The 18577-nt window shown below is 39.3% G+C and overlaps 1 protein-coding gene across 1 annotated transcript; it reads right to left on the reverse strand.

The window, feature by feature from the left end:
• Positions 1-3243: 3243 nt before the first annotated feature.
• Positions 3244-8728, reverse strand: C5H4orf36 (chromosome 5 C4orf36 homolog). Its single transcript, XM_030847024.2, has 3 exons — positions 8595-8728; positions 3796-3950; positions 3244-3377 (listed from the first exon to the last, which is right to left on the reverse strand). Exons 1-3 carry the CDS (start codon positions 8657-8659, stop codon positions 3244-3246), a joined length of 354 nt encoding a protein of 117 aa, XP_030702884.1. The 5' UTR covers positions 8660-8728.
• Positions 8729-18577: the final 9849 nt, after the last annotated feature.

Here is an 18577-nt window from a genome sequence, read left to right on the forward strand (position 1 = left end):
TCACCACTAGACCTGCCCTACAAGAAATGCTAGAGGGAGTCCTTCAAGTTGAAACAAAATGACACTAGATAGTAACGTGAAAGCATCTGAAAGTATAAATGTCACTGGTGAAAGTAAATATATAGACAAACACAAAATACTGTGATACTGTAATGGTGGTGCTCTTTGAATGCTGGTAAAGAATTTAAAAGACAAAGCATAAAAAGTAACTATAAATCTATACTAATGGGTATACAATATAAAAATATGTAACTTGTGACATCAATAACAAAGTGGAAGGGGTCAGAGATGTAAAGGAGCAAAATTTTAGTAGGCAAATAAAATTGTTACAATTTAAAACAAATTTTTATAACTTTAACACATTTTATATAAAATTGTATATCTGTTCATTCGTATCTTTGTCTTGAACTGTTTGAGCCTATATTCAATGACACCATGGCTACCTCTCCATAAAAATTATCCTACTGCACAAAGTAAATACAACTATGAAGTACCTTCTATTATGAAACTTTGACCATATGGAAATTTTCAATCAACGATCAATAAATGTTTATTAAGGGGCTACATGAGTTAGGCATCAAGATAAGGCACCAGAGTACAAACATAAGTAAGAAACTGTTCCTCTTCTTATGTCATTTCAGGAGAGAGATGTACATACACATATTACATATATTTTGTGATGTAATTTTACTTAAATATGTACAGTTTAAAGCAGGCTCAGAAATATATACCTAAAAACACAATTAGAAGAATCTTAAAGCTGCAAGCAGAGATTTTTCTCCCGAGAGAATGATGGGAAACTAAAGTTTTCTCAAATCCCACCTTTTCCTAAGGAATATTAAAATGTTTAATTCTGGAAAGCTTTTTGCAAACAGATACATATTTTATCCATTTTCACAATGGCTCTGAAGAAGGATGGAAGCATGTAACTCATACCCCCAATTAATGTTTCTAACTAGGGGTGTAAGGCTCTGAGGTGAGAAGTAAGATGCTTAAGGTTCCCTGGTGGCTCCTAAGAGCAGACATAAACCAATACATATGTTTCTGAGTTACACAGTGGCTTTTTTCACACAAATTTTCCATGCTTCTTTTAAGAGAAAGACAAGCTGATTATCATAAGTGACAAGCTGATTATCATAGATTGTCGTTTATAAACAGAAAGATCAGGATATGCCACAGGTACAGTGGCCAGATTTTGAACTAAAATGTCAGGCTGGAATGAAATAATGCCACTTGCAACAACATGGATGGACCTAGAGATTATCACACTAAGTGAAGTCAGACAGAGAAAGACAATTATCATATGATGTCGCTTAGATGTGGAATCTAAAAAAATGGTACAAATGAACCTATTTACAAAACAGAAATGGAGTCACAGATGTAGAAACAAACTTATGGTTACCAAGGGGAAAGGGAGGGAGAGATAAATTGGGAGTTTGGGATTGACATATATACACTACTATATATAAAATATATAACTAATAAGAACCTACTGTATAGCACAGGAAACTCTATTCAGTACTCTGTAATAACCTACATGGGAAAGGAATCCGAAAAAAAATGGATCTATGTAGATGTATAACTGAATCACTTTGCTGTACACCTGAAACTAACACAACATTGTAAATCAACTATACTCCAATATAAAATAAAAATTAAATTTTAAAAAATCAGGTCATACGGTCTGGCAAGTACATATACATTGACAAGCATAAAACCAAATTTTTGAAAATTCAAGATTTCTGGTCTCCACAAAGGTCAACAGAGTCAGCCCAATGTCATACATCTTCGATACTAAAATTACAGCAGTACAAAGGAAATGTTGATCACACTAATAGCTAACACTAGAGTAATTCTCACTGTGTACCAGGCAGTTTTCATTTAATCATGACAATTCTATGAAGTAGTACCAGTATTACCCTTATCTTATATGATGTAAGATAACTGAAGCTCAGGATATAAGGTAACTCACCCCAGGTCACACCACTAGCAGCAGCCAAGCTGGGATCTGAAGAAGGCAGCCAGGTCTAAAGTATGTACTCTTAAATACTATGCCATAATGCCTTTCATAATGAGGCTAAAATACCAGAAGATCATAAAATGCCTACTGGATCATCTAACACTAAATTGTGCTTAAATATAACTTTCACATCCAAGTGTGCTTTACTGGATTCTAATTCTAGGAAAATTTGTTCATGCAAATCCAGTTCTTTCCAGTTAATTCCCCATTCTCCAACCACTCTGTACAAATAAGAGTTTTCCTCACAGATGCTGTCTTTGTATTTTCATATCATTTTCACACATGTATGTGTGTTCCACATGCTCCAGAGGGTATCCCAGAAAGACAATATGAAATTAGGCAAAAGGAAAAAAGACGGTTTTTTAGAAGAACAAAAATGAAGTAAGTTCTACTTGCCACTTTAAAGTATCACATGAGTTGAAAACAGACTTGAGGACACAGAGGGCGGAGGGGAGGCTAGGACATAATGAGAGAGTAGCATTGACATATATACACAGCTAGTGGGAAGCTGCTGCATAACACAGGGAGATCAGCTCAGTGCTTTGTGACCACCTAGAGGGGTGGGATAGGGAGGGTGGGAGGGAGGCTCAAGAGGGAGGGGATATGGGGATATATGTATACATATAGCTGATTCACTTTGTTGTACAGCAGAAACTAACACAACGTTGTAAAGCAATTATACTCCAATAAAGATGTTTTAAAAAAATAAAGTACCACATGAGAATAGTAAATGATGTTTCATTGAAAACTGGAAACTAGAGAGTTACTAAAATGAAACCTACAATTTTTCTTAAACAAAATTTTTCAAAGTTAATCATTTTATAAATTCCCTCTCTCCTTCCTTGGTACCTCCTTGGAGTCTCAAAGATGAAAATTCAAAATATTCTTCAAAATAATGTCTCTTGGTGGGGGGACGCCTCTGACAAGGAGTTTCTTCTTTCCTTAGTGCAACTTTACAAAAATCAAAATGAATAGCACAAATGACTCGATGCCAGCTACATTTTCATTTACTTACAGTACTGTTGCTTGTGATACAAAGGTACAAATATGTGACTGGGACCCAGAAGATCTGTTCAGAGCTGTCAACTAACCCACGGGAGCTGGCTCATCCACCAGGGGGCATTCAGATGACTGCACCAAACTTCACACAGTGGTAGGTCAGAGTCCTTCATCCTCTTTGGATGCAGAAAGCACAGAGTACAGATTCAACTGTGAGATGACTGTCACTTAGGTGGGAGAGGTCTTCTCAAACCAACTGGCCTTTCCCTTAGGGAAAACTGAATTTCCTTCGCTACATTTTCCTCACATTTCAGGTTATTCAAGCGCTTCATTTCATACTCCCTTTCAAGTTGGATGGCTGAAAAATAAAATACATGATGCAATCCAACTGACATTTTTCACCAGGCATAATTTAGTCAAAACTGAATATTTAGCACACAGAAAAATTCACATTCTTGAATACTAAACAAGACAGGGCTACATAGATAGGGAGTATGGGTGTGAATGATCAGATTTAAACATTTGTCTAATAATTAAAATAACACACAGAGTTTGCAATTTATTGAAATACTTCCTACAGAAACATAGGGACACCAAGGGGGGAAAGCCCGGAGGGAGGGGGCAGGTGGTGATGGGATGAACTGGGAGATTGGGATTGATATATACACACTAATATGTATAAAATAGATAACTAATAAGAACCTGCTGTATAAAAATAATTAAGTAAATAAAATTCAAATAAAAAAATATAATAAAGTAGTTCCTTCAGAACTTACATTCTGCTGAAGGGAGCACACCATCCTTAATGGTTTTACATTTTTTGAGGTGTATAGAACTACCAAATGCAATTTCTTCCAAGAAAGGCAACTTGATGTTGGCTAGGTTTGTGTACCAGGTCTTTGTGAATAATGCAAGTTCCCACGGTTCCTGTCTAGGGGAAAAATTCATTCAATAAATATTTATAGACATCTACTGCAGGATATAGAGAAGACATTTGAATTCTCAGTTCTATTTTCCACTAGACATTTTGGTTTACAGGAGAGTATTCAGGATTTTACAGAGTTACAAACCTAGCCAGGAGAAGGAGGCTTATATTAACTAATGTAGAGATATACTGAAAATGACCATAAATTATGATGACAGACATTTTTGCTCAAAAAAGAGCCTCTTTGGAGTCAATCCAATCTTTACATGTCCTTAAAGAGGATGTAGTTAAAAACTGTAAGCTTGGGACTTCCCTGGTGGCACAGTGGTTAAGAATCCGCCTGCCAATGTAGGGGACATGGGTTCGAGCCCTCATCCGGGAAGAACCCACATGCTGCGGAGCAACTAAGCCCGAGTGCCACAACTACTGAGTCTGCGCTCTAGAGCCCGCAAGCCACAACTACTGAAGCCCATGTTCCTAGAGCCCATGTTCCACAACAAAGAGAAGCCACTGCAATGAGAAGCCCGTGCACCGCAGCAAAAACTAGCCCCTGCTTGCCGCAACTAGTGAAAGCCTGTGCGCAGCAACGAAGACCCAACACAGCCAAAAATTAATTAATTTTTTAAAAAAAGAAAAAAGAAAACTAAGCTCCAAGTCTTTTTTGGCTGATCAAAAATATGATTACATCAGGGAAGGAACAAAGGGAATACTCACACGTTGAGCAGAGAGCTTGGCACACACTAAGGCTTCGAGTGTGTGATCTGACTTTAATCTTTACAACTACCATGGAGGTAGAAAAGGAAAACAAAGACTCAGAAGTTAACAGAGAACCAGAGCTGGGATGTAACCTAGGTGTATATAGAAGCACTAGTACCAAGAGAATCCTTAGAAAACTGGAAAAGGGAATGAAACCCCAAACTACAATATTTAACAATAATCACAATGAAATTTTAATGGATTGTTTTATGTATCCTAATTTGGAACTTTAAAATATCAGCTATGTTTCTCATCTACAGTCAACGTGAGTTCATATGCATGAGGAAAGATGAAAGACCTGCTTTGGTACAAGTAGGGGAAGTGAGTGTATAACACACACGCCATCTGTTTTCCTCCTCCAGCTTAATTCTTACTTTATCATCTAACTTTAAGGAGTGACTTGAAGTCTATAATTATTATAAATGCACTTGAACAAATACACAAAGATGTATTTACAAGAATGCTCATTGAAGCATTGTTTGTCCCCAAAAAAACTCCACAAAATAACCTTAATATCTATCAAGAAGAGCCTGGTTCAAGAATATACAACGGAGACAAGACAGCCTCTTCAATAAGTGGTGCTGGGAAAACTGGACAACTACATGTAAAAGAGTGAAATTAGAACACTCCCTAACACCATATACAAAAATAAACTCAAAATGGATTAAAGACCTCAATGTAACACCAAACACTATAAAACTCTTAGAGGAAAATACAGGAAAAACACTCTGACATAAATCACAGCAAGATCTTTTATGACCCACCTCCTAGTAATGAAAATAAAAAGAAAAATAAGCGAATGGGACCTAATTAAACTTAAAAGCTTTTGCACAGCAAAGGAAACCATAAACAAGATGAAAAGACAACCCACAGAATGGGAGAAAATATTTGCAAATGAAGCAACAGACAAAATATTAATCTCCAAAATATACAAACAGCTCATGCAGTTCAATATCAAAAAAACAACCCAATCAAAAAATGGGTGGAAGACCTAAATAGACATTTCTCCAAAGACGACATACAGCTGGCCAAGAGTCACATGAAAAGATGCTCAACAGCACTAATTATTAGAGAAACGAAAATCAAAACTACAATGAGGTATCACCTCACACCGGTCAGAATGGGCAACATCAAAAAATCTACAAACAACAAATGCTGGAGAGGGTGTGGAGGAAAGGGAACCCTCTTGCACTGTTGGTGGGAATGTAAATTGATAAAAGCCACTGTGATAACAGTTTGGAGGTTCCTTAAAAAACTAAAAATAGAACTAACATATGGCCCAGCAATCCCACTACTGGGCATATATCCTGAGAAAACCATAATTCAAAAAGACACATGTACTCCAATGTTCATTGTAGCACTATTTACAATAGCCAGGACATGGAAACAACCTAAATGTCCATTGACAGATGAATGGATAAAGAAGAGGTGGTAGGTATATATAATGGAATATTACTCAGCCATAAAAAGAAATGAAATTGAGTCATTTGTAGAGATGTGGACGGACCTAGAGTCTGCATACAGAGTGAATTAAGTCAGAAAGAGAAAAACAAATATCGTATATTAATGCATATATGTGGAATCTAGAAAAATGGTAAAGATGAACCTATTTGCAGGGCAGGTATAGAAAGGCAGACGTAGAGAACGGAATTGTGGACACAGTGGGGGAAGGGGAGGGTGGGATGAATTGGGAGATTAGGTTTGACATAAATACACTACCGTGTGTAAAATAGATAGCTAGTGGGAACCTGCTGTATAGCACAGCTTGGTGCTCTGTGATGGCCTAGCTGGGTGGGATGAGAGGGGATAGAAGAGGGAGGGGATGTGTGTATGCATATGGCTGATTCACTTCCCTGTGTGGATGAAACTAACACAGCACTGTAAAGCAATTATACTCCCCCCTCCCCCAAAAAAAACAAAGAGCAGCCTGGTTAAACAAACTGTAGTACATACATGTAATGAAAGAATGAGATTTATCCTTATATATTGATTTGGAAAGATGAGCAATAAAACAGCTAATGCTGGGAATTCCCTGGCGGTCCATTGGTTAGGACTCCACTCTCTCACTGCCAAGGGCCGGGATTCAATCCCTGGTCAGGGAACTAAGATCCCACAACCCACATGGCGTGGCCATAAAAAAAAAGAAAGGAAAAAAAAAACAGCTAATGCTTACCTAGCACCTACTACATGCAAGACACTGTTTTAATCAGTATACATATATAAACACATTTAATTAACAGAGTAACCCTATGAAGTAGGCAGATGTTATTGTTATGCTCATTTTACAGATTAGGAAACAAGAACAGAGACCAACTTGCTCAAGGTCACAAGGCTTGGGTTTGAAATTTCAACCCAGAAAGTCAGACTGTAGAATCTGTGCTCTTAACCACTAGGCTACACAACATATAGGTGGGGAGGGAGCAATATAATCCCATGTGTAAAAACATGTGTGTGTATATACATATGTGTGTGTGTATCTTATGTAACAGACAGAAATTCTAAAAAATACATAAAACATTTTACCTGAGCAGGATTGGGTGGGTAGGGCAGGGATGGCAATGCGGATGTGAGAGGTAACATTTTTTTTTTTTTGAGAGGTAACATTTTTATCTTCCTTTCAAATGCTTCTATACTGTTTGAATGTTTTTTAGTGTATTTTTTTATAATCTTCTAAAAATACTTAACCAAAAAAAGCCCAAGGTGAGGAGCTACCTGAGCTAGTGAACTCCAAAGACTGCTACTACCATTCTATTCCTCTTAATTTAGCTGCTCTTATAAATAGAATATCAAATACTTTCTTGTGAGAGTGATAGAGAAGACACTGGTTTTGCAGATATTATTCGTGACATAAAATGCTATATAGCCAAAACCACAGAATCAGTGCTTTAAATCATTCTCCAGATACAGGAATATCTTCGTTATAAAAATTATGTTTACAATAATGACTACAGTGGTATTTGTCTATAGTTCAATGTCTAAATACATACTGAACTAACAAATCTAAATAGAATGCAATGATGAGTTCTCTCTGGTTTTCCCATATCTCTGGTCTTACAACCCCGTGGGGTGTCTCCATTTACTTCTTAGAACACTGTCAAAAAGTAAAATTCAATTGACTCACCACGCTAATATGTCGTACATTGTGGCAGAGAGGTTTAAAAAAACAAGTCCAAAAATTTAAAAAAAGGTAACAGAGTAGCAGAGTAGCAACACATGTTTATTATGGGTTTACTATTATGTCAGGCAACATGCAAGTACCTTACATACATTACCTCATTTGTATTCCACACCATATAGGTAGGTATTGATATGTCCATTTCACAGATGGGGAAGCCAAGGTACAGAGAAGTTAAGTAATTTGTTCAAGGCAGCATGGGGAGCCAGTGGCAGGACCAGGCTTTGAGCCCAGGTCTTCTTGATGTCCACACATCACCTGACAAAATGTACAGGATGCAAAACTGACTCTCTGTACCAGCTAATTAAGTGTTCTGTTAAGATATATCTGACACCAAGGCGTTTTTAGGTAGATTTACACTATCTAAAGAGGGATTTTAAAGTGGTTGTCTGCATTGGAAAATGTTGCTTTGGAGTAAAGAAGACTCAGACTTCTAACCCTGTCACTTCCTTACTACATGACTGTGGGACCTGGATCATACCACTTCTTCAAACCTCAGTTTCCTCATTTCACAGTGTTGTTTTGTTGTAAATACCAAGTAAGAAAATTTATAAATCCTTACAAAAGCATTTTCCTTTTAAAAATATCAGTACCCAGACACCTGAGAATGCCTCATATAGTCCGGTATCTCATGGGGAACGTAAGGGTGTCCAATACTTTTATTTTAACAAGGACACTCCCCAGCCCAAATCAACGCTTACCAGGATAAATATACTTACACTTTATAACAATTGCACCTCAAAATGGTTTCCACTGCGTTCTTTCTTGGCAAGCCATAAGCCATGGTGAATTATTACAGTCCAATTTCCTAATTGTCTGATGTAATGACTCAGATATTCTGTTCACTTTGTCTGAAATGATTGCAATGCAACTAATTAATATTAAAATAAAATATTCACTTGAATATTTTTAATATCCAAATAATAAAAAAGATTCAGAAAAATATTTTCTGAATGTAAGAACGTCCCTAATCAACGTTCACTGAACTGAATTCCTAATGTAGAACTGTGTTCTCTTTTATTTTCCACGAACTCACTTTATCATGTCTTCCCATGTAAGGAGAAGATGCCAGGTGAACAGCATCGGCATTCAGGCCCGGTATACTGTCATTGCCTAAGTCTACCAAACTGGCTCAAATACCTCATCACCAAAAGGTGTCTGACTGTGGCAATGGTAAGCGACAAATAGCTCTGCGGACACAGGAACTTCCCGTCCTCCGCCCGAGCCCTTTAAAGGATACAAACCTTCCCAGGTTTTTCCTTTTTCAAAAAAGGAAAACCTTAGGGGCTTCCCCGGTGGCGCAGTGGTTGAGAATCTGCCTGCCGATTCAGGGGACACGGGTTCAGTGCCCCCGTCCGGGAAGATCCCACGTGCCGCGGAGCGGCTGGGCCTGTGAGCCATGGCCGCTGAGCCTGCGCGTCCGGAGCCTGTGCTCCGCAACGGCAGAGGCCACAGCAGTGAGAGGCCCGCGTACCGCAAAATAAAATAAAATAAATAAATAAATCTGAACTTAAAACAAAAAAAAACCTCTGAACTTAAAACGTGGCCCACTTCAAGCACCACTCCCACTTCCCTTCCAGCGCACACTTCGGGATGAGTCTCCCCCTCGCCGGACGCGGAGACACCTGGAGGAACCCGCGGCCTGCAGGGCCCGGAGCCGGGAGCGGGGGAATTAAGGGGATGGGGAAAGGAGGGGAAAGGGGAGGAGAGGTGAGGGGAGAGAGAAAAGAAGGTAAGGGCAGGCCATCGCCGCCCGCGCCTCAAACCACCGCCCCTCCCAGCCGCACCACACATGCGGCGGGCGCGTCCACTCCGCCCGGGCCTCGCGAGACGGGTCCTTGGGAGAGTCCGCCGACGCCCGGTTACCGACGCTCTGGGGTCCGGGAGGGTCGCGGTCCCCTGGGGATCGAGGGCAGAGCGCGCGCCCATCTAGTCGCCCATGGCCGCGCACACGCCGCGGTTCCGCCTCTCCTTCCTGCTCGCGCCGGAGCTGCGGGCGGCCCTGCGTCAAGCCCCAGCCTCAATAAAGGGCTTTGTGGCGCCGGCCCCGACCGCGAGGAGGCCTGGGCGCCGGGTCCGGGACACGCGCCCCGCGGGGTCCCCTCGGGGCGGAGGCTCCACGTCCCACAGCCGAGGGCTGGCTCACGCTTGACGGGACAAAGCCCACAGCGACAGAAAGGGCTGTAAGCGAGGCCTTTCCCTAAAAACGACGCTTCTGAGTGTGAGGGGATTGTGTGAAGCGACCTGAGGTGTTGGTTTGGGGGCAGCACTTGCAGAAACGCGCCCGGTTCTGACGTGCTGACAGTGCGTGAGTCTCACGGGTGCCCTGCAAGAGCGGAAGAGCTGTTAGTGCCCGCGGGCCCCGGTGCGTCAGGGCCGCTTTAAACCCTAAAGCTCGAAACACCTCATGTGTGTTAAGGGCAAAATAGGATCTGAAAACGTGGCCTGATGGACTAGTTTCTGAAGTCACTACACTGTGGTGATTCGGAATGAACCTATATTTTAGTACGTCAGGTGGTCACCACTTAACATCAAATGAAAATATTAATAGTTTACCTCTTGTGTGACGGTTTTGGAGTCAGAACTGGTTTGGAATTCTAGTTCTGCCACTTGCTGACTTTAGATCTTGCCTACGTAAGTTCTCTAAGCCTTAATTTCTTCACCTATAAAACAAGTGTAATATTCTATATCTTACGGGGTTGTTGTGAGGTTCAAAGATCGGGTCTGTAAATTCTCTGCCACAGGGGTAAGTGCCCAATTATATAATTTTGAGCCTAGTACCAACTTTATGGAATAGGCGAGGGATTACTAATTCCAATTGTAGAGAGGGGGAATGAACTAGAGAGGTTAAAGGACTGCCCAAGGTCAGATAGCTAGTGAGTTACAGGGCCAACTTTTGAAGCTAAACGCAGTAGCCTTTCCACCCTGACAAGCTACTTCCGATACTAGCTCCTGCCTAATTAGAGCTGGCTGGTAGTGTTGACCCACCTGTAGAGGATACTTTTGTGCCTCCCAGAAACAAGATGAGGACTCCCTTGCTCTTTAACATTTCTGTTCTTAGTAGCAATGGAAAAGGAGCAGCCAGGAGTGAAAGGAGGTGTTAGTATTTTAACGCAAGGAATGGTGAAGCCATTAATGGATTGTGAAATCAAAGCAGTAGATTTTTACCCGAATATTTTTAATGGATTAACGTAGAATGGCAGGAAGGAGTAATGAGAATACACATGCAAATAAGTGTTTTTAAGTATCATTTTGTGGAACTTTCATTTCTGTTATACATATGTACTCATACACATACCTGTGTGTATGTGAAGTTTCAGTGTAAAATACAGTTCTCTCAGTGGATCTAAAAAGTTTCAAATCCACCATCTAGGATCATTTCATTTTAGAGACGAAACAGAGACCAAGTTGTTAACTGAGGTCACACCCAGATAGGGCAGAGATAGGCCACCTTACAGCTGAAGTGGCCATGGTTTCGTGGCCTGTTTTCTTTTTATAGATGAAGAAACGAAGACTCAGGGAGAGAATGTGGTGGGTCCAGGGTCACGCTGAGAGAGATCAGTCTGTGATTTCTTCATTTGGGAACTCCATTTCCTGTGTACATATATTATTCCTGAAAATTGTGTTTAGTTATTTCTAAATATGACTCACTTTGAATAAATGTGGTGGAAGTTAGAGCATGACTTCTCAAACTAGCTCATAAAAGGTATTGTGGCTTCCTTCTTGCCCTCTCTCTTAGATCACTAACCCTGGAAGAGGTCGACTGCCGTGTTGGGAGAACACTCAAGTCAGCTTATTGACATGCAAAGGAATCAAGGCCTCTAACCAACAACTGGTGAGGAGCTGAGGCCTCTTGCGACCAACCATGTGAGTGAAACATCTTGGAAGCAGGTCCTCGAAGGCTCAGGCAAGCTTTCAGATGACTAGTCCCAGCTGATGTCCTCACTGAAACTTCATGGGAGATCCTAAGCCAGAATCACTTAACTAAGCCACTTCAGGATTCCTGGCCCTGAGAAAAAACAAGATAACAAATGTTCATCATTTTAAGCCACCAACCTTAGGGATATTTGTTACAGAGCAATAGCTAACTAATGTACCATTAAGTATCTTATTGTAAAAGGAATATTTTACATAGAAGAAAATAGCCATATTTTTATAATTGAGATTAATGGTTTGATTCAAATGAACAGTAAAACACATTATGCTTTACTGACATTTACTGGGCAGCTGATTTTACTAAATCTCATCTAGGACCAGTATAGATCCTTAAAAACCATCAGCAGAGAAAATACACTTGACCCTTGAACAACAGGGGTTTGAAATGTGCAGGTCCACTTATATGTGGATTTTTTCAGTAGTAAATACTACAGTACTACATGATCCAAGGATGGATAAATCTTTGGATACAGAGGAACCACAGATATGGAGGGCCGACTATAAGTTATACTCAGGTTTTTGACTGTGCAGGGGTCAGTGCCCCTGAGCCCTGCATTGTTCAGGGGTCAACAGTGTATGGTAACCACCACTCCCCCACATGAATTTATAAACAAAAATAACACTAAATCCTATAGAATGTGGAAGGATATCCAATATAGATCTAGTTCTACCCTCACCCCATTATCACTATTTCAGTATTTTCTTTTGAAATATCAAATTATTTCTAAACATCTCTCTCACTGTCTCTCTCTCCCTCTCTGCCTTTCCCTCTCCCTCCCTCCTCCCCTCCCTCCTTTTCTCACTCTGTCTCTATCTCTATCTACGACATCTCTCCCCCTGTTTTTCTGGTGCCCTACACACATCCTCCTGTTGGATAAGCCTTCACTGATCTCATCTATTCCAGAAAGTTGCCACTTTTCATTTAAACTGGTTAAGAGAACATTGCTGCCACCTAGTGATAAAATTAAAGTACAAGGAGGACTGTAAAGGAGACAATAATCATAACACAAAAACAATACTAGTGTGATAACATTTACTGTACTTTGGGCACTGTTCTAGGTACTTCATATACATTGTCTCATTTAATTATCACAACAATAGATGCTATTATTTAGTGATGTAATCTTCCGGTTATTAGAGAAGGAAAAAACAGACCTTTCAAGCAGGTCACAGGATTTGACCCAAGATTATGATTCTGATTTTCTGCTCTCTCTACCACACTATACATCCTCCCAGGATTGTAATTAGGGCAAAGTGTTAGAGTATATACTTGTAAATATTTTTGAAACTGCCCTTTTCGAACATTCTGTTAATTTCTCATCATATATACAGTATATATGTATCCGTTCTACTTTCAAAGAGGAATGTTTTATTTCTTTTAACTTATTATGTAAATCACAGGTGCAACCTACACTTTTTTCATGGCTACACCCAAAACTTCTCTAGGAATGATACCAACTCGAAGACAGTGATAAAGTAATTCATCTGCAAAAACTTTACAATCACCAAAGAACTTAACAGCACTGAAAACCCTAAATGTTCTCAACCCTTCTGTACTATCACCTTCCTAATTCTCTCACTTCTCTAGCTACTCCCTCCCATGTTTCCCTCTTTGTTCCTCCACTTAAATTGGCTTATGCCCGTAGTTGTGATGCCCTTCTTCCTCTATTTGTTCTACCGCAGTACTCTCAGTGGCTCTACTCTCAGTAATGTAATTATCACTTCTCTTTGGATGAACCCCAAATCTGATCTCTAGCCAGCCTTGCCTTCTTTCTGAATTCATATCCTGCATTTCCACTGGTTTGTGGGAACTTCCTACCTGAATATCCTGTTCAGCTGAAAATTTCAGCATATCCAAAATGTAATTCATCACCTACTCCCTAAACCATCTCTTCTGTTTCTATTTCTGGGGATGCCCCAGGAGTCTCCCATGAGCCACACTTAGAGCATCAAGCCATTTTAAAGCATATTGTTGGGTAGCTAGTCCATGCCAGCCATCATTCTTGGCCATCTTACGTGACATCTGATCCTCACAGCTTAGGAGGGAAGAAGAAAATAGTTTCCCTATACAGTAAAGGGGGAAAGAGTTTATAGGGTTACAAGGTGACTTGCTTACAATAACACAACTAGTAAGTTGCAGAGTCAAATTTAACCCAGGTCTGTTTCACTCCTGACCTACCTCCTTGAGTTCTCCGGATCTTATGACTGGACTCTATGTCCTTTTGTCCATCATTGTATCCTTACAACATTCACTACCCACCCATTTTATTTGAGGTCAATGGAGTAAACACATGATTTTCTGACCAGACAAAGAATAATAGCCTCAGCTAGTGTCTTCTTTGCTCTGCTTAGAGGCAGAAGTTACAATTTTCTAGGTACCGAATTCTCCTGTTCTTTGGGAGTCAAAGCAGATCAGAATCCGTTATCCTGATCCAAGACTATGACATGTGATTTACAGCCCAGGATTCTCCCCAGGACAAAATCTGGAGCAGTGGGGATCCCTGGCTGGCTCTCAGGAGGGCACCACAAGCTGCATCTACCATGGAGCTGTTTACACCAGAAGAGCTCAGCCCCTGACAGCAAAACTTGAATTCCTCCATTGCACAAGCATAAAACATTTGTTGTAAGAATGGGAAGAAAGGTCTTTCTTTGCACAGCTTAATATATGAGGCCTTTGGGATGTTACAGCATCACCCTATAAGGTTCAAATTAAAACAAAGAATTTATCTGCTTCAGTCCAATTGACATTTCAATTTCATGCTAATTCATAATGTTACTTTAAGAGTAAGTAGGAAATTAGGAGCAATCAGAAAACAATAGATGAGATCTCTCATTATTCATTAAATATTAGTTAAAATGATTCACAGTTTGTTGATTTTTCAAATATATTATAAATCACATCAATTGAACTCCTTTCCTGAGGAGGTAGAGACCATCTGAAGAGGTGGTATGCTCTGATAGAAAGGGTCTAACTAGGAATCCAAAACACCTGGACTGTAGACTCTGTTCATAAATATGAATGGTTTCTAAGCCTTTGTATAATTTATGAAACCTAATATGTAGCTCTCAGAAATAGTTTTATGATTGAGTCCATGAATTTGTCTAAATCCTTCACATAAATATTTCAGTGCTAAGTCATTAATAAGTTAGTAAAGGACAATAATTTTACCTATTTTATATTTTGGCATATTTGTGTAAAGAATTCATTAAAGTTAGTATATAAAAAGTTATAAATTTTGTTTGTCCTAAAACTTTTTCTTTTGAAGATTAATATTCCAGGTTTACCGTATCCATAAACTTTTTAACTTTATTCATTTCAGTGATTCATATTTCATCTTAAGCTTTAATTCAGTTAAACTTAAGGCAATTTAACACATATCTATTGAGCACTTTCTGTATGCAGGGTTCTGTGATTGGCCCCTACAGTTTAAACTTTGTCCTCCCTTTCCTCCCTCCCTCCACGTGGAAGAAAAGCTCTTTTCCCTTGAAGATTTAAGTCAGTTATGAAAAAGATACATTCTCAGCTTGGAGAAATATGGAAAAAAGAAATCATTGCCTCTCTTTCTGTCAGTTGTGAAAGTTGTCTTGAAATAATTAAGATTCCTTTTTTAAGATAAAATCTAAAATTAGAATGCATATAAGCTCCCATAGGCAATAAATAACAATCTACTAAAATTCTGGATTTTAAAAAAAGGAATTATTTCAAAGCATAGAATTTCTTATACTTGCTCAAACACTGACTTCCTAATGTTAAACCTATCTGTGAATTTTACTCCTTAATTTTTTGTCATCTGCTTGAACCTCTAAGACAAATTCTCTTTTTTTAAACTTTATCATGGGATAATTGACAAATATAATTGTATGTATTTAAGGTGTACAAAATGATGATTTTGTTACACATATACATTATAAAATGATTGCCAAGGTCAAGAAAATTAACACATCCATCACCCCACATAGTGAACACATTAACTCTGTGTGTGTGTGTTTGTTTAGAATGCTTAAGATCTACTTTCAGCAACTTTCAAGTATACAATACTGTATTACTAACTATAATCACCAATTCTCGTTTATTCATTTTTTCACTTTGAATTTGGAAGCTTTACCTACAATCACTGTTTCAGTCCACTGCAATAGCTTTTACGTGCTCAGATTATCCTATCTTTTTTTTTTTTTTTTACTTTATTTTTTAAATTTTTGGCTGCGTTGGGTCTTCGTTGCTGTGCACAGGCTTTTCTCTAGTTGCAGTGAGCGGGAGCTACTCCTTGCCATGGTGCACGGGCTTCTCATTGCGGTGGGTTCTCTTGTTACAGAGCATGGGCTCTAGGCGCACATGCTTCAGTAGTTATGGCACATGGGCTCAGTAGTTGTGGCACATGGGCTCAGTAGTTGTGGCTCACAGGCTCTAGAGCACAGGCTCAGTAGTTGTGGCACATGGGCTTAGTTGCTCCATGACATGTGGGATCTTCCTGGACCAGGGCTCGAACCCATGTCCCCTGCATTGGCAGGTGGACTGTCAGCCACTGCTCCACCAGGGAAGCCCCTATAGTCACAAATTCTTATATTTATTTTTTTATTGAAGTATAGTTGATTTACAATGATGTATTAATTACTGCTGTACAGGAAAGCAATTCAGTTATACATATATATACACTTTTTAAATGTTCTTTTCCATTATGGTTTATCATAGAATATTGAATATAGCTCTCTGTGCTATAACAGTAGGACCTTGCTGTTTATCCATTCTGTGTACAAAAGCTTACATCTGCTAACCCCAACCTCCCTTTCTATCCTTCCCCCAACCCCCTCCCACTTGGCAACCACCAGTCTGATCTCTATGTCTGTAGTCACCGATCCTTAATTGTTTCTCAGCTTCCATTTCTACTTTCAATGTACTAACAATAAGTTAAAGGACACCCCCTGCAGCTTATTAGTAGGCACTGCACCCTAACGTGATGCTTTTTTAAAAAAAAAATCTTTATTGGAGTATAATTGCTTTACAATGGTGTGTTAGTTTCTGCTTTATAACAAAATGAATCAGCTATACATATACATATATCCCCATATCTCCTCCCTCTTGCGTCTCCCTCCCACCCTTCCTATCCCACCCCTCTAGGTGGTCACAAAGCACAGAGCTGATCTCCCTGTGCTATGCGACTGCTTCCCACTAGCTATCTATTTTACATTTGGTAATATATATAAGTCCATGCCACTCTCTCACTTTGTCTCAGCTTGCCCTTCCCCCTCCCCACGTCAAGTCCATTCTCTACATCTGTGTCTTTATTCCTGTCCTGCCCCTAGGTTCTTCATAAGCATTTTTTTTCTTTAGTTTCCATATATATGCGTTAGCATACGGTATTGGTTTTTCTCTTTCTGACTTACTTCACTCTGTATGACAGACTCTAGGTCCATCCACCTCACTACAAATAACTCAATTTCATTAAAAAACTAAAAACAGAACTACCATACGACCCAGCCGTCCCACTACTGGACATATACCCTGAGAAAACCATAATCCAAAACCGTCATGTACCACAATGTTCATTGCAGCTCTATTTACAATAGCCAGGACATGGAAGCAACCTAAGTGTCCATCGACAGTTGAATGGATAAAGAAGATGTGGCACATATATACAATGGAATATTACTCAGCCATAAAAAAGAAATGAAATTGAAACTGATTCACTTTGTTATAAAACAGAAACTAACACACCATTGTAAAGCAATTATACTCCAATAAAAACATTAAAAAATGCTTTTAATTTTTAAGGTTTATTTCATATATACTGTATATTTGAGAAAGGAAATAACAGAGACAAAACAATGTTAGGACAAACTCATTTCTATGCCAAAGTTAAGCAAATTCTCTCAAATGTATCTAAGTAGCTTTATAGTTTCCTTGAATATCTAAAACAGGTATTCTATTCTAAATCTCAGGAATTGGAAATGTTCAGAATAATACTTCATATTCCAGGGGGTGCTTTATATTTTGCAAGTTGTGAGTCTTTCAAAGAAGACTTGAAACCCCACAGCAGAGTGACAATTAATGATTTTCTAGTAATATTTATAAGAGCCAACATTGGCCTTACACCTTTAGCCAAAATGTACATATGGGAGGCAGAATTCTAAAATGATCCCTGGGTGTGGAGAGAAGGGAGCCCTCCTGCACTGCTGGTGGGAATGTAAATGGTGCAGCCACTATGGGGAGCAGTATGGAGGTTCCCTAAAAACTAAAAATAGAGCTACCATATGACCCAGCAATCCCTCTCCTGGGCATATATCCAGGCAAAACCATAGTTCAAAAAGATACATGCACCCCAGTGTTCATTGCAGCACTATTTACAATAGCCAGGACATGAAAGCAACCTAAGTGTCCATCGACAGATGAATGGATAAAGAAGATGTGGCACATATATACAATGGAATATTACTCAGCCATAAAAAAGAACAAAATAATACCATTTGCAGCAACATGGATGGGCCTAGAGATTATCATACTAAGTAAAACAAGTCAGAGAAAGACAAATATCATGACAGCTCTTCTATGTGGAATCTAAAAAAATGGTACAAATGAACTTATTTACAAAACAGAAATAGAATCACAGGTATAGAAAACAAACATGGTTACCGGGGGAGGGGGAAGGTGGGGGAGGGCTAGATTGGGAGTTAGGGATTGACATATACACAATACTATATATGTTGAAGTTCTAACACCTAGTAGCTTAGAATGACTGTATTTAGAGATAGGGCCTTTAAAAAAGGTAAT

Source organism: Globicephala melas, chromosome 5 (assembly GCF_963455315.2).
Source record: "Globicephala melas chromosome 5, mGloMel1.2, whole genome shotgun sequence".
Taxonomy (NCBI): domain Eukaryota; kingdom Metazoa; phylum Chordata; class Mammalia; order Artiodactyla; family Delphinidae; genus Globicephala; species Globicephala melas.